The sequence below is a fragment of the Linepithema humile genome, chromosome 3, assembly GCF_040581485.1.
Source record: "Linepithema humile isolate Giens D197 chromosome 3, Lhum_UNIL_v1.0, whole genome shotgun sequence".
Taxonomy (NCBI): domain Eukaryota; kingdom Metazoa; phylum Arthropoda; class Insecta; order Hymenoptera; family Formicidae; genus Linepithema; species Linepithema humile.
In genome coordinates this window covers 23,272,051-23,290,368 of record NC_090130.1, presented here as the reverse complement: position 1 = coordinate 23,290,368, position 18,318 = coordinate 23,272,051, and the positions used below count along the sequence as shown (strand labels likewise).

General features: G+C 35.6%; 1 protein-coding gene across 10 annotated transcripts in view; it reads right to left on the bottom strand.

Moving 5' to 3' along the window:
* Positions 1-18,318, bottom strand: part of Hnf4 (Hepatocyte nuclear factor 4) — a 30,896-nt gene that overhangs the window by 2,785 nt on the left and 9,793 nt on the right. For 6 of the 10 annotated variants that reach the window (XM_012361217.2, XM_067351520.1, XM_012361218.2 and 3 more), the window contains 5 exons: positions 4,379-4,580; positions 4,153-4,247; positions 3,812-3,936; positions 2,827-3,100; positions 97-255 (listed from right to left, as the gene is read on the bottom strand). In XM_012361217.2, coding sequence (XP_012216640.1) covers positions 97-255; positions 2,827-3,100; positions 3,812-3,936; positions 4,153-4,247; positions 4,379-4,580 — 855 coding nt within the window. Of the gene's footprint in view, positions 1-96; positions 256-2,826; positions 3,101-3,811; positions 3,937-4,152; positions 4,248-4,378; positions 4,581-14,679; positions 15,176-18,318 lie in introns of those variants that run through there. The other 4 variants (XM_067351522.1, XM_012361214.2, XM_012361216.2 and 1 more) reach the window with 4 other exon arrangements.

The window sequence follows — 18,318 nt, the reverse complement described above, 5'->3', positions numbered from 1 at the left end:
TTTCTATTCCGTCGCGCATTTGCGTAATCACACAAATTATCGAATTGTCGCGCAATAGTCGTCTTTTCGCAACAGAGTTATAAACGAAACACTTACTCGGATCGAAGAACACGATAGCTTTGAGACAAGCGAATTCCGTATCGTCAATCTGGACCTCGTTTAACGGCTTTACCAGCTCGTCCATCACTCTAACGCCCACCTTGCTGATGTCCAAGTCCTGCTGGTTGCTGCCTTCTATGGATTGCAACGATATTACTGATAGACGCGATATTATGCCGTTCGTTCTTTCGGTTGTAGAAACTGAGTCCGGTAAAGGAGAGATCTCGCAGACATAACCACAAAACCAAATGCATTCATATCTCGACATGCATTTAGAATAGCACATAATACAAATTCCGGACTCAGTCCAACTACCTACGCCCCAAAGTCGTGCAAACGTAAGCGAGACGTTCAGTTAGTAAGTTACAAGAATACTAAGTCGCTAACTACTCTCCTTTTTATCATTTCTTATCATGAAATAACTTCTTTCGTGTAATTACGGTAGAAATCCATACACAAAACATAATTTCTATCGAATGATATAATTATAACGTAAAATACGTTTATGCTTTCACTTATTCGCACACTTCGTAATTACGAAGATTTCGAACTGAACGAGTCGCTTTACACGTATTCCTCCAATCGTGTCCTTCTTCCATTAAGTAAAATTAACCAGATAAAAAAAACAACATTTTATTACGAAACATTTTACATATAGCTTGTGACAAAATGCATGTGTGTATGACACAGCGTTTTTATTATCAATTGCATAATGCACTGGTATAATACAGCTTGTCGAAGCTGCTGTCTTCATAACAATGAATAATAGATTTCACGTAAAAGAAAAAAGCATTCTATTACAAAATCATCCATCTTGTCGCAAGCTTCGATTTACCAAATTAACATTCACACATCCAAATTAATAGGAATCAGACTTCCTTAGAATTGAATATATGTCTGTATCGATGCAAGTTTGAATAGAATAAACACTAAATTAAGAATAGATAAACTAAATTAATGTCAATTAAAAAATACTAATTACAATTAACGCTCTTAATGCAAATAACAGATTAATGCAAATATGGTTCGTTTAATTAAAATTAGATATTTGATTATGCAAAACTTGCATTGACGTAGAAGACGTATCTATTTTTCAAATGTCAATTTTATACATCATTGGAATTTCAAACCAACAGCGACAAATAGCCAACAGTAAAAAAATGATGTAAATATAAAACTGATGTAAAAAAAACATTTAAAAAATTTACATGCAAAAAAGGTTGCGAAAAATATTTTACGACTCACCAGATAAATCTGATGTATGAGGAAAGACCTATATTTATTTATCAATCAAAAATATTAAAATATTATGAAATTATTTAAACGTGCGCGCAAAAATGTCTTGAGTTTGCATATACACCGAGAAGAAAACTGTTAAAACAAATGTAAGCTATTACTAATTCTCGTATAAACAATTTTTCATTTAAAAGTATTTTTTTTTTACTCTCTGCATGGTAAATCACCGGCAAAAATTGTATATGAAACGTATGTGATTATGATTTTTACGAAATTATGATGAAATAAGATAATGAAATATAGAGAAACGTCGCGTAAGCAACGAATGAATGCGGCATCCGACACATGTGGACGGTAAAATTACGTAAGCAAAAAGGTGAAGGTCGTCGTCGAATCGGCTATTTAGACGAGGCTCTCTTTCGAATATACGCTCCAATCTCAAAAAAAAAAAAAAAAAAAAAAAAAAACGCTAACGTGAGCCGCGAGAAAGGACGAATTGGTGTCATTCCGATATCGACAGCTTTTGTCGACAGTCAAGATATCTTTCTTCGCTTGATAAGAAGCTACTTGTCGCAATATTTGTGTCGTGACAGCACTGCCGTTTGAACATTTCCGATGTGTTATAAAACGCAGCTTATACTTGGAAATTATTGAACTCGTGTCTATTTGTTAAGAAAAAAATGTAAATCTTTCGCGGTTTGTTCTTCTTCGTGTAGACACTTCAGAAAACTCGAGAATGTTTGAATTCATCCGAATTTTAAAGGATAATAGTAAAAATTCTAATATATTGTAGAATTCAATGGAACAGTGTCTTCAAAAATTGTATGTATATTTATTATATATATCAAAAATTTAGAAAAAGATCTCATAGCGAACACTAAGCATGAACGCGTTTAAATTTTTTTTAAATCGTTCTTCATGATTATTTTTAATAATGGTGTCGTGTCACATCATATATATACGATGATGCGTTCAACGCCCGCAAATCACGACAAGATAAAATTTTTGTGCAATACACTATCGCGGAGAAAAGTAATCAGAGCTTGCCTAACATTTCTTGCATGTAATCCAAAAAAAGGAACATTCCCACACTCCAGAAGGAGCACCTTTACCACAAAACTCTCAACCGTATCCACATATATTCCCTTGTTAAATTTAATACCGCTACTTAATGCAGCCGAAACACAGCGTACAAGTGTTATTAATAAGCGTAACCGGAACAAATCGGAATCGGACAAAATATTCGACGCATTTAATGAAACTCACCGATAAGCATTCATGCGTCTCCAGCTGTACGAATCTCAAAAAAAAACAAAAAAAACTGACGTTTACAAAGCTGAAAGAGATCTCGCGCATAAAAATGTCCAAGCGTTTCGAATGTATCTCAGACACAATTTCGTAAAAAGTCGTTCGACACCGTTCGTTCCGTTCGGGAAAAATAGAAGCTACCAAAACCATGCGATTCCAGAAATTTTCACAGACTCTACGTACCAGGACAGTTCCTCGTGATGATGTAATTGTTGCCCAGTAATAATACGTCCTTGAGATGCATGCTGCGCCTTGCCACCCCCAGTAGTAAGTGCTCGCCCGCATGAGCCCTCAACAACGCGACCTGATCGTCCAGCGACAGTTCGCTGAATGGTTGAATGATCTTGGCCCACTCGACTAGGATCATCAGTTGCTCCTTCATGCTATCACACACGTCATTTATGCCCGCTATCCGCTTCGTAGTAAGATCGATATCACTGTTCGGGCTACCTAACTGCTGAAATTGTTATGGCATGCTCGTTAAAGAAAATGTTACTTGAAGATGAACTAATGGATCGAATATGTGGAAACACGTATTATTAGAATGTATTTGTTCACAGATCAAAATTGAAAAGAGAAAATAGAAAATATTGTAATATTTATAACATTTATTACGGACTCGAGCGAGAAATAAATATATGAATAAAGTTTTAAAGCAGGTATAAGGAATGGAAATTATGCTAAATATCGCTAGAATCTAATAATTAATATAGAATATACAGCTCGATATGTCGACTTTTTTTTCCTTCTTTCCTGAGCTTATTATCCGAAAATTCAATGGCAACAAAAAAATGCTGTATTATAAAATCGTATTATTAAATGGTGAATTATAAAATTGCACGTAATTGCAGTAATTTTTCTGAAAATACCTAGCATAAATTTGCAAAATATGTAACGCCAAATCGCTTACAACGCTTTACAATTGCTGTCGAGCACAAGGAACAACGTTATTTAATCATTATTAGATCCAAGAGACTGCAAGAAGGAAAGGATATAAGAAAGGATTACAAAAGGACGGCGACAAGTATTCCTAAACGCGGTATTGAATGGAACAAACGGCCGCGATTGAACGTTAACGATTACGCCGGGCCGGATTCTTGGCACGCATTAACGAGCGGCAGATTGCGATTATAAATATTCAATTCGGCCCAGGTTAAGTCTCACTGACCTCAACTTGTCTGCTGAACCTATCAGCCTGCACTAAGGAAGCCACTGACAGGCCGCTGGCGTTGTTCGCCTGTTCCTCATAGCTGGGTCGCCGGCAGCTTATGCGATCCCTTTCGTTCTGTACGGCTACGGAAATTATCGGAACTTTCAATATATTTTATTTAATTTTGGTAAATGACGACATGCTCGTAAAAACGAACACTCCCATAAAAAAGTCCTTCACAAAAGCGAGAAGGTCCGATTAAAGTTTGCTACGCATTAACTAAAAAATAATAAGAATTGAAATAAGAGTCCGTTTCTGCAAGTATGTCTAAATGCATCATGTTCGATTCGTAAACGTACCCTCCTTCTTCATGCCCGCCTTGAAACATTTTCGTAACCGGCAGTATCTGCACTGATTTCGTTTGTCTTTGTCTACCACGCAACTTCTATTAAATCTGCAATCGTCAGAAAAGTATGTTTCTCCCATCAAGAAATGATCATTATCAGATTCGCTTGAAGGTACTGGCATGTATCGTATAGTCGCGTGTCGTGTGTGCTTCATCACTAGCAATAAGGAAAAACATACCTGCACGTGTACACGTGATTCTTCCTGACTGATCGTCGGAAGAACCCTTTGCAGCCGTCGCAGGATGCGGCGCCGTAATGCTTTCCCGTGGCGCGGTCGCCGCATATGGCACAAAGTTGCGAGAGAACAGCGTTGACACCCGTGTTAGAGAGGCCCAGAACGGAAGCACCCGCCGCTCCTACGCCCATACTCAGATCTGCATCTGCAACACAAGATATTCCTGTTAGATGTGGATCTCTCTAAAGCATTTTGCGCGTCCAACGATTTTCCGAAAGTCACATAAAAACGAAAATATCTCGATGCGTTTCACAAAAAAACGTGCGTCTTTTTTTGCATTACAATATACACGGATTCGAAAAATGTGCAAGGCATTAAAATTAATTAAATTGAAATTAAATGATGATTTGTATTTCCTAGCAATAATATTGTGCCGCATCCGATAACTGATTGCAACGCGGACACAATTCTAGATTTTAATAACATGGATACTGCGGCCGACAGTGGGTCAGTAAGGGTTAAGTATGCAAATGGTCGCAGACCTTGAGAAAACGCGACGATAATGTAATGTAAGTGATAAACCGCGTTAGTGACATACTTAACTAGTCTAAAGCTAGAATCGATTCGTGTAACACATAACTTTTAACATCTTGCTTTTAACATCTGTATATTCGCGAAATTTTTCCAATTGCCGATTAGGATATTGCAATACGGTGTATAGATATTTCCTGCGTCTAATATTCTTTTACTTAATCGTAATGATGGAACATGAAAGAGATGTAGAAGCCTTAGAATAATATATAAATATTCGATATATTACGATTAATTAACACGTGATACTCTTTTGCGCCTCTTTCCGCCAATTGTAAAAACTCGATCAGTTTTTTCATCTTTATCTATATCGCAAAGTATGCAAGCGACTATTTATAATCGTGAGAAATATTTGAATCGATAATGCTGAATTTAACGCAAAGAAAATCTTGAAAATAAAACTCACCAAAATTACGATAACAGTTTTTTCGATGAGACACCTGTAATATTATCATATCATCTATCTTATATCGATATCTATAAATATATCATTGATATGTGAATTAAATTATATTTATATCTTCCGCAGGAAAACATGTATCGATATCAGATAAGTTTATACATTTTAAACCTCCTTAAATCATTTTTAATTTTTTTAAATAAATATATCCAAATAAGAAAAAATATGTGATAATAAAGAGAAGAAAATAATGTTTTTTCATATATGACAAACACTGTATATTATGTCGTGATAATATAAACGAAATATTATTCTTATTATGGTTTCACTTTTATTTAAATTATCGCGAGATGTGCAAAAAGTCTCTTATCATTGTCATAATACGAGGATTAGGAAATCCCTGATTTTATCAGACTTATCGAATTTAATCTTCCGATAATAACAATTATCTAAATTCCAATTAGAGATAATAAAAAAAACAATCGGAAGTACTACAGATTGGTTTATTACGATTTTTCACTAGCGTAAAATTACATTTCAATTCACATTTTTAGTAAAAAGAAAAAGCAATTTTTTAGAGACACCTTGTAGAAACTGAATATCGCAACGCCACGTAAGAGAATGATACAGCATTCTTGAAGTGCAAAAACGACGTACAAGTTTTAAGATAGAATCGTAAAAAAATTTCTGTACAAATTAACGAAATATTAGTTATTAACATTAGAGATAATAGTTTAATTAATTTTATTAATGAATTTAATTCTACTATAAGAATCTATTTAAAAAAAAGGAATAAAATAAACAATTTTATTGTATTTTACAAGAAACACGCACTAATCACTACAAGTTGCAAATATCGAATCACTTATCGTTTGTATTTAAATTTTATTTTTAGTTTCCTTGAAATTTTATTTGTTTGAAAAAATTTGAATTAATTTTCCAGCAATAATATGTTTTTGCTTTGTTATTGTAGTCAACCTGTTAATTTTGTAAGACGTGTCACCGCGGTACGAGATGATTTTCCTCGTTTATGATCTGATCTATAATTTCCATGTGTAAAGAAAAACTAAAAAGAAACGAAATGAAGCTTTCGAAATCACTTGTGCAACAGACTATTTACCGGCTTATTAAATACATTTCTGTCCCGTGAAGGAAGGCAGGAACACGTGATTATTATGTACAAGTTACGTGTATCGGAAGGCAATCATACGGCTTGGAAGGAGAGACACGAAAAGAGAACTAACGATGCATAGTAGGACGCATAACGAAATATCGGTGTGTATACGCAAAGAGTAGATTATTACACATAAATATAAGTTTACATGAAATCTATTTTCAGTATCAAATATGGCTACATATTCTTCTCTCCAACAAAATATATCACGTTGGTAAATGATATCTTCATATCAGAGAGATAAGACTCAACATTAGACGCGATATTTATTTGCAGTTTTTACTCTACTAAATCATAATTATCTATTAGATCTCTCATAATTCAAAAGAAATTAAAATCTCAAGATAATTAAATAAAAGTAAAATTTGTACACGATAAACAATTACCGGTGTGTCACGTGCACAGCTCCGAGCACCGAGACAGACATTTCGTAATTTCCAGACATTTAATCTGTTTTTAAACACATTTTTCATACATTTAAAAACAGCAATTTCAGTATGATTCACAAAAGTATAGATACAAAGTGTAAATACAGCCCAACACACTTTTGAACATAATTATAACAACCAATTTTTCTAAAATATCTCATAAATTTTTACAAATAAAACAGTCTCACGGTTTTATTCATTTTTCTCGCATCTTATTAAAATTTTTAAATTGATTAAAAAGCAAAAAAAATGTGATTGAATAATTTGATAATGTGATTCAATGAGGCGTCGTAAAAATAAAAAAATTCAGAGTTGCTGTGCTGTATAAGTCGAAAATTATTCTTTCTTAAATCTCCTTTAGTCGAAGTATTCCATAGAGCTACTCAATAGTTAAAATTTCGTTCAGTTATGTGTTACGTGTAACCGAGGTCATAATTTACGACTCGATGATTATTCGGAAGAGGCACGAGGAAAGTGCTAACGATGTATAATGCGTGTCGAATTGTCAATGATCACACAGGTCACATTTACCTGTCCAACTTTTCACAGTGACATCATTATGACACTAATGCGTGGGCTCAATTTCACAGTCGCCTAATTCTATTTGCAATGCTTTTCGAAACAGCTGGTCCACAACATAATCATATGCCTACCTGTGCAAGATATAATATAAAAAGGAACGATACAAAAAAGAAAAAAATTTAAATAGTTGAAACATCGACAAGTTTTAACTAACATAGTTACACAATACTGCACGGCAAGGTTTCCTAAAATAGTTTCTAACATAATGTTTCCTTCTTCTTGGCCTTGGCACCAGAAATAAGAAAAAGAGGAAGTACTCGCAGGCTTCGGAAATATGCTGACAAAACACGGATGTTATTTTGGACTTTAGTATGACAACAATGATGTATAAAGTGATTTACGATCTACGTCCATCTGTTAAGACTATTGTCGCAATAAACTGGGCAGAACCTACCGCAATGCCAAAGTCTAACGCTTCTTGACCCGTTTGCTCACTCATACGTACGTATCCGCGTGTTCACACATGTGAGCCACGATCGCGATCGCGATACACCTCTCGCGATAATAATCCCGCCGTTTACGCGCGATAAAGCTGTTTGGCGCATGTCGGGCGCGTCGCGTAGCGCGAATGTCGGATCCGCACATTTCGCGGGGATACGCAAGTATCTCACCGATGATTCATGGGCTGTTTCATTCATTACCAATAGTGGACTTTAGGATTGATCCCAGAAACCAATCTTCATGGTTTTCAAAAGAATTCTGATCTGAAAAGTTCACAATAAAACGGCGGATTTAAGCCGGATACAGCTCACAATTCGTAAGACTTACTGTAGATACAAAATATATTGGGTTGATCAGAAAGTTCCTTCCAATTTTCTCATCAATTTTTATCGAAAAATCGAAAAAAACTTTCTAATTAACAACGATATTTACAAGAGTAAATTTCATGAAGACAATCGTGATCGAAACATGCCGCGAATATCAGAAGAAATCAGACGAAGAAAACGGTTATCGCATCGCGCAGAAGAATGCGGCACTGGTAAGTGAATTCGCATCAGCTACGTTACGTGAATGCGGTTTTCTGTGTCATCCTGCGTCAGCAGATCAGAAATTTGATAGAAGCACGGTTAACACGATAATCGTGGACTTCTCGAATATCTACAACTTGAGAAATTTCTTGACTCCTGCAGTATAAACTCCGAATAAAATTATATAACAGCTGCGGATGTTGTGCAATATTTATACAACTACCCGATCGGATTCACTCCGTTTTTCCGATTCACTCATCTTTTCGACATCGGATAATAGCGAAGGAGCTTTCGTAAAAGCGACAGTTTAACGAGCAATATACGTCCGAACGCATTAATGAGTGAATGAAAATTATGAACGTACTGTATTGCTCGGAGTCAAGGTCCGGTCGTGCCGTGATTATATCTTTCCTTGCTCTCACTCTCGCGCGTGGCTATCGTATTACAAAATCGCATACATATAGTCCGTCGACTTCTCTCTTTCGCGCGCAATCAACCATGTTACTCAACACACTGAAACGTGCAACAGGTGCGCGTCCGAATGTACATCTCGCGCGTGTAGTAGATATAATAGAGTACACGGATAATCTTGGGAATTCCGTCATTACAACGAAAACATATGCGATCATTCTTCTCGCGTGTCTCTTGTTCCGTAGAACAACGTGTAACATTCGCACAAATCGAAGCGATCACGCTCATATATTTCGCGAATGCGTGCTGTTTGTGCGCTTACAGGAATGCGTTTAGTCACGAGCGACTATTTAACAATGAGAGATGAAAAATGTCCGTTTTCTGTCTTAAGTTTGTACAAATTTAGAATTTAATGAATGATTAATTGATATAAAACAAGCGAAATATTATATTATTTTTTGTAACTGATTAAGAATATATTTATAACATGTTTTCTTTTGTCTCGCTGAATAAATTGTTAATTTCGTAAGCCGAAATTAATCCATACGGAAGTTTATCTCATTTCATGCGTGATATTCGTGACAATGTCGATACTAATTGCGTCAATCACGGAGTTGTCCTATCATTTTTCTAAGAACTGCGAAGTCGAAGGTAACTTTGCATCGCAAAGCTGACATTGTTTGCTTAACGTCACTCGGACAAATTTGTATGTACTGCGAAACGCTGCATAAAATAACGGAGACGCTTCACTCAAATTAATTTTTCCATATTTTAAGATAGTTCCAGATACTATTTTATTTTTCAATTACGATTTCTTCACCAAAATTATTGGTGAAAAAATTTAGTTAATTTTACGTTATTAAAAGTTCAAGCTAAAAAAACTTACATTTAAATAAAAAGTATTTCATTGAAATTTATACTTCAATATCGTAAATAATTAAAGAAGCTATTCTTAATTAAAATATATGTTTTGAAATTATGAAAAATTATCAAATAAAATTAAAAACCGGAATGTGACTAAGGCCGTAATTTGTTCTGAGAATGGCCATTAATTGTGCATTCGATACCTGATAAACTAACTTGAATAGGCATTCTGCCACGTCAAACCACACAACATTCGCGATGCCTTAAATATTTTCGCCTTTTGCGACGCACCGTATATGTAGAAAATATAGCGATATCGCTTGCCTTTCTTGTTTCTTGCAAAACAAAGCTTGCAGTTGGCGTTGGAGCACCTTGTTTAGATTATCTGATTACATTTCTTTTTCTCTCTTATTAGTAACAAAATCACTTTAAAAATAACTCAACCGCTTTCGCGTAACGCGCTCTTTGAAAATTTATTGTCCTTCCCAAGGCTCATTTTTGGAATGCGCTCGATTAAGAGATATCGTCTTTTTAAAATACATTTTCTTTTTCTCGCGTAATCCGCACGGTGCTTTCACCTCGGCCCTCGCTTTCGCTACATTTACCGAACGGCGTTAATGATAGCATAAATCAGTGTTTCTCTTAGAGATAACTATGAAATCTCTCGATTTCCTCGACCATTTTCGTATTGACTTCTGTCGTTTCACGTTAAAAAAGGCTTCGGCTCATAATACGGCTTATTTGACTCTTGCCATTTCAATATGTTGTGTGAATAGCGCAAGAATCGAAGTCTTTCTCGCCGCTCCGGAGAGACTTGTCTTTTCTTTTGCTCTCGCACTCTCGCCTCGCCTTCGACGCCAAGCGGAGGCCGCCTTCAGGTGTCCAATTGATCTCTACGAAGTTAATGCAGCGACGCGATTGCGACACGCGGTAGCTGCGTCGCGTGCGTGTCCTATTATATTACATAATGGTCTCTCTCGACTAAATAAACCAATGGATTCCAGCTTATATACGAGTTATAAAAGAGGAAGGAGAGCCCGGCGTCGTTTCTATTTCCTCCTTTATCTCTCTCGCATGAGCGCACACACTCTTTCTCTCTTTCTGTCTTTAAGATCCTTCATAAGTCGCACGCGCTGTGCGCACACGTTACACGCTCATCATAATGACATTGCAAATTAATTTGCGGGTTATTAATTATTTATGCTCCGCTCCGTCGGCGAACTATTCCTTAAAGCAGCAGTATCGCTTAAAGCCAGTCGAGTCGAGGCTTTTTGCTTTTGTGAGTTCTCAACGGCGCACATAGATATATTGCGTTTGCCTAAGCTGTTAGCGCGGTATTAGCATAGTCAAATAATGGCAAGAGAAGACACGTTCGCGGAGGAAGAAAAGAAAGACGTAATTATCCCGGGGTCGATTTTAAAGCGCGTTTTCCTGTTCACCGTTGAACAAACAGCCAAAAACAGGAAACGGCGTGCGCGCTGCTGCTTCCTGCTTGGTGCCGATTAAGAATTTTCGAAATCGACGAAAAAAATATCAACCGATTAGCCAATCTTCACTTATCGCTTGAATCGTTCGATTATAACGGTTTACCGCTCGCGATAAATATATCAACATTGAGGATCTCGTGATATTTCTGTATCGCAGGCACGAAGTTTTATGCTGTTTTATAGGAGCAGCTAGCTTTCGTTTCGAAACTAACAATAAGGAGCACACGATCGTATGACACATGCGATATGCCATTATCAAATGAATGACACGATGCAGAATATCTACGTCTCTGTACTCGCGAAAATCATCGGTGTATGTACACGTCATCGGCATTTTATTTTTAGTCCTCTGACAAATTTGATTTACCAGGCATTTTAAAGCGTAATCTCATTACTGATTCATATAATGATTGTCGTTGGAATAGGCATGACCAAGAACATTCCGTCCTATGATTATCTGTTATGTAAATTCGAGATAAATAAATATTGTCAAAACCGATAGTTGTCCAGGATTAAGAATTATTCTTGACTTCTACGTGATACGAAGCAAAAAGTACAGCGCGACGTGTGCCTGGCGGACGCGCGATAATTCAACTCGCTATCTTTCGTAATCGTCGGTTGTGATCAGACGGATTTATCATCGAATGCTTTCAGTAACATCCGACCTTGGTATGTCGAAAATTTCCAAGATTTAATGAAATTTAAGAGTCTCGAAGCTCTCACTCTGATTCACCACGAAATTCTATACATTTTAACAAAATTTTAATTTAATAAACAAGCAAGAGTATTTCAAATTTTTTAAAAAGTGTTGAAAAAATTACTCTGAACTAAAATTAAACGTAAATCCGATATTAATCGTAGATAACGATATCAAGTAGATTACGAGGTGTTAGTTTTAGATATTTACCGCAACAGCTAGTAATTGAGTTCCTTAATCACATTTCCACCACCTTCCCTGCCTACACTGCGAATTTTCGCTATCATCTCCATGCTATACCGACACATCACGCCGATCACATGCCCGCATGTCACGGGCCAGCGCAACACTTCGCGGCACCATGCAATATGCAGAATACACATGCAGTGAAGCATGTTCCGTTAAACGAGCCAAGCCTAATCTTAAGACTGTTAAATTTAATGCATTTCTGCCTTCGGATGTATTCATGTATGAAACAAATATTGGTCAGTGTGCCTAATCTGAGCAATTTTTTTCTTAATAATTATTTAAATATTTTAATTTTACATTTCGTTTTTTGATTGAAGTACACGGAAACAACACACTTTTGCCAAAAGATCTAAAAATTGTGTCAGATACAAATCTAAAAATAAATTTTGTTGAACAATCAAAATTTATCAATAGAGCACTCGATTTTTTTTATGTCCCAACAAAAAGTTTTGACGATCCATCAACCAATATCGAGTGCTCTGTTCATAAATTTTGGATGTCCAACCAAATTTATTTTCAGATCTGTATCTGAAATTACAATTTTTAGATCTTGCAGTAAAAATGTTCTTTCCGTGTAGACATTCCGCACGAAGAATTAATAATAAAATCTTTAATAAGTCATAATTCTCCAAATATTAAAAAAATTCTTTGTTCAAGAAAAATTATATTCACAATTGTGTTCAAATTCATGTTATCTCAGAAAGAAGTGCTAATCTCCTAACATTTTAAAGCCTCAAAATGTAAGACCTATGGGTGCCAGAGATATGAATACATCGCTGCTTGTAAACGCATAGTCGTACAACGGCGCTGACGATAATACGATGATGTGTCAACTGGAATGATAAGGCGCTTCTCTTTCTCGATCTCTCTCTGTCCCTCTTACACCGCAGAGATTTTTAATTGCGACGTTCTCTTCTCGAGAGAGTGCTGCCAACAAGTGAGACTTGAAAGCTGTTTATTTTAACTGCATCCTTCCTGCAATTCCCTCATTTAAAATCAGATAGATGTACGTCGCAGCTTCGGAAAACACGAAATGATGCAAAATAAAAAAAAAAGCATAACTAGAATGCAAATATTTCTGGATAATTAACTTGAAAGTGGTTGCCACATTGCTCAGATTACAACTTGACGAGGAATAAAATAGGATATAATGCCTTTTTTTCAGCAGAAACTTTCATAAGATTATATTTAAATAACTTTTAAAATAAATATCACTTTAAAATATAAATATTTATAGATAAATACTTAATTACGCAACTGTTTCTCCTAATATTATACAATTTCTTTAATAAAAAAGAAGTGCACATAATACATATCCAAATTTTAAATAATACTTTTAAGTAATTTTTTATCATAATATAAACTTTCTGAGATACATATATGAGATATATCTCCAAATACTTGCGTTCGAATGTCAATAGTCGATTTACTTCACTCTGCAATTTGCTTATCTTGTTTGTCCGATTAATGATTAATGTCAAAATTGATAATATTAAACTTGTTATTTTCTGTTATTCAGATGTAAAGTTATATAAATTTTTTTCCCTGCCAATTTATATCGTAAGTGATACCATACTCTAAAAAGGAATAGAACCAGTCACTGAGCCAAGCTTGATTAATCCAGAGACTGTGCAATCGAACCTTAACGCGCAGTCTGCAGCCACACACGGATGCGGAATGTCACGCGAAAACGCAAGTCACGTTTAGGTCATGGCACAATTAGATCGAACGCAAGCCAGCGGCTGTCACGCGCGCGCAAAGCTTCCTTCAGGATGATCGTTGTCGACGCTTCTAATTGATGCCGGAAAGTTTTCGAGCCGAGTGTCACGACTGAATATTTTTATGTAATACCAAATAAATACATAACTGAAAAATTCAAGGATCTTCGTCCATTTTTCATAAATATACAAAAAGTCTGTGTTAAAGTTATATATTTAGAAAAATAACATGCAAATTTCCGCCGTTTATCAAACTAAAAATATACCAATGATGATAATTATTGTAACTCATATTGCATAAATTTGTTCTTATTTTTATTAAAACGGTAGTTTATCTGAAATCTTTTGATGACTTAAAAACATACGAATGATTTTTGCGACAGTAGTAGAATGGAAAATTATAAAGAGCTGTACATAAAAAATTTAGCTCAAAACAGTGACAATAAACAGTTTAAGTAATAGAACAAATTTTTCCAATTTAAATTTTTATGAATTGATAAAAACTTAGCCAGTTTGTGTCGTCAAAACATTTGCACATCATAATACAAGATACAACTGTAGAATTGACGGAAGTAATAGTGCGCACAACAGACTTCATAAAGAATCCGAACATTGTCACAATTGGAAAATGATACTTATCCCCTTCTAATTTTCCACTCACCGATAAGCGCGTATAAAACGATAATGTAACGCATGTGACAAAAAGAGCGGTACTCGAAAGGTACAAAAACGCACCTGCCAAACCCATCGTGAAGATCTGCTTTTTAACCGGTTGTTTCCCGTGTCGATTCTCTTCAACCTCGATGAATTATGAAACTCGTTCGAGGTATCCGATCACTATCGCGACACTGCGACGTGTTCGCTTGCTCTCTTACCGGCCACTCGTGCGCGATTTAATCGTCGTGCCGTGCAATGTTGAGAGATCGATCCTCTCACGCGAGGATGACTATCTGCGTCTTTCGCCGACGGCTACTTTCTTCCTTTCTCCTCAGCTTCTCAGTGGTTCTTTCGTAAGACGTTTGTTACGCGAGATCACGAAAATAGCCATTGTCGCGTCGTATACCGATGGCATCTCTCGCTCCTTCAGTACGGTGCGCGATGTTGAAGCATCGAGGACGATCGCGGCGACGTCGGCAACACGAGTGCGGTGATAGCGCCGATAAACGCGACAACGACGTTAATGACCTTCGCCAGACACCACGGCGGCGGTCCGGTGACGACTGGCAAACAGCTGTAAACGTACGCACGTTTTGCCGCTCTGCTTTGCCGTCGTCCACGATGTGGTGGGAGGTAGGCCGCGCGTGTAAGCGTGTTCACCGATTGTACGCATCGCAAGTTCACGAATTTTTTATCCAAATATTTAATCCTAAAACTATACTCTCTCTTGTTATAATTGATCTTTTCTAAAGGTCTCCGCACAGTACACTCATATGTCAATTTTTAGCGTTGAAGATGATAAAACGATTCAGTTTTAGCAACAGAATGCCTATCTAAAAATAAGAATTCAGTAATTAAAATTATGGAGGATAAAACATACATTACATTGAAATGAGTTGTTAATAATAGTTCCAGTTAAATAATTTCCGACTAGTCATTTGCGTTATAATAAAAAGCGGTTCTCATTACGGATGCAAATCGCGAGGTTTTTTATTCCCTATGCAAAAAAGCATATTTTTATTACACAGTCCTTTTTGATGATGGTTGACCACAAGGCCAGAAGGTCAGATAACATTACATCACCGCGTCTTAGGAACTAATGCGCGTAAATTACATCCTTCTCTTTTTATATGAGAGCGTATGTAAGCGACGAAAGCGATGAAAGCGACGAGCTAAAAATATAAAAAGTAGGATTGTGTTGTTTAAAAATATATTGCCTTATATTTATCTCATTCATGAATTATGGTATAAATAACGCGTTCAATTCATGAATTATGGTATAAATAACGCATTCAGTGCTGAATCAATGTGTGGAAGTCATTATCACTTAAGATGAAACGATAATTAGTAATAATCATTTGTGATAGCAAGAATCTCAAATAAATTGCATGGAATAAGAGTTGAGTGTTGAGGAAGTTAAAAATTTAAATTTGTGCAAGTGAGTTTTTTTTTGGAAAATTCTCTCCTAAAGTCACTATTGACAATTTTTTGTATAAGTATTAAAATACATATTAAAATTAAAATTAAATTGTTATACACGAGACGAAATAATATTTTTTCCACTACGCAAATCGTCCGTGCATTCATTCCGATTTTTCTCAACGTCTCTCATACGGAAATGATGAACTAATCGCGGCAAACTCGTCACTTTTTTCGCTGTCGACAGTCGGCTGCTGTTTCGCTATACGCGATCGGACGACTGTAACAAAGAGTGCTGAGATTGCTCGTGCTTTTCGCGCAAACAGGGAGAGCGCGGAGGCGAATGCGAAGAACGACGTGTAATAACAAAGCTGCCGGATGGACACAGAGCGGAGTGAGTCAGTTTCCCCGCGATAAAATGCGAATGCTCTTATTCCCGCTGACGGACAATGAGGCAGCAATAAAAGTGATTCATGCCTCCGTTTTACGCGCCTGTTCACGTGTGGAGAGTGCGCTTGTTGGTATCACCGGTGTTGCACTTGTACCACCGGTGGCGGTGCGCATTGTTCGAATCCGACTGAGGTGACAAGCAACAGCAGCGCGATAATACGCGGATCTGCAGAATATCGGCGAGTCTCGAAAACAGAAATATCAACAAAGCACAGCCGCGATATTTTTAGATATCTGTACTGCCTCTTACGTGTATTTTTAGAGTTACTATCATACGCATGTATAATGACTGATCGAGATAACAATCGATCGAGCGACACTAAAGCGATTGGAACAATAGTTTACAGTGATATAATAATTGATAAAAGAGGATTCAACGATTTTCAATAATTTCGTGATATCTATTGGACAGCGAGTTATCAATTTGAATGATTATCGAGTTTACTGTGAAAAAACATCAAAAATATATTTGTATCAATTGATACAATAATATTTAATTACTGAATTCATAATTGACAATCACTAGATAATCTTGGACACGTCATGCGACAAAAATTTCACATAATTTAACCATTTGCTTCATGTTGTGTAGATAAGATAAATTCTTTCAATGACAAATTCTTTAAAATATGGTTTCATTAATTATTAATGCACTTTACTGTAGATAACGATTTATATAATCGAATAATATGTAAAAATATAAATTTTTGCCAATAATCAAAAGACTTATATGAATCACTATACATAAATCAAAAATTAACAGACAAGTACGAATTTAATGGCGTTTTCGATTGAGATGTACCAGCATTGTGCCAGTGTATAGTAATTTTGAACTAGTGGCTGGTCACTGGACGCGTTAGACATAATAGTTGATCCAATATGCATTCAATCAAAAACGTTGAATAACAAGTGTTGAGGCGAGAATGTATCTTTCACTTTAATATATTCCGAGATATACTTAAAATTAACATTTCATTTTCTATTGAAGCCTTTTTCAAGAAAAAGACTTCATATATTGTTATTTTCCATGTAACTAAAGATTTTCTAAAACGGAATTATTTTCCTTCTTTTCATTTTATGTCGATACAAATATTACATTGAACAGAAACAGTTCAAGGAATTGAATATTGAAATCTTAATGAATATGCATTAAAAGATGTTTGATCAAATTAATATTAATGAGACTAAAAAAAGTTTTTATTGAGTCTAATAAAATCTAGCAATTTGTGATTGAAAATCTTAGACTATGCATTCTGTTTAATAGCTATTTTCTTATATCGATATATTATATAGCATTCATCTTTACTTTTCTTTACTGAATTTAGCAATCTTATATATAACTGCATTTCATAGTTTTATTTATGATCATGTCATAAATTACGTGACACAACAATCCAGAAGAAACAATATGTTTATAATCAGAACAGAGAATTTGTCTAATCATTGAAAATATATCCGCAAATTTCGATACGCTCCGCATATACCAAATTTTTAAATGAAGAAACATATATGTATCGAAGATTTCATCACATAGGAGCGTAAATCCGAAATCACAGCTTTACAGGAACGAGAAAAATTCGAATTTTACACATAAGACTGTAATGTATATACGTTATAGATAAGGAAGCATTAGGAATACAGGTATATTTCTAGATTTCCAAAATATTAACTCCTAAAAATTGAGATATTAATTCCTTAAAAATCGGGGATATGCCTCTGTTATGAAACCCTCGATATATGCAACATAGAACCTTGCCAAATGAGCACTACGAGCACTAATGTTAAATGTCGGAAAACCCTTACGCGCAGATTTTCGAGAATTATATTTATCCAAAAATCCAAAAGTTA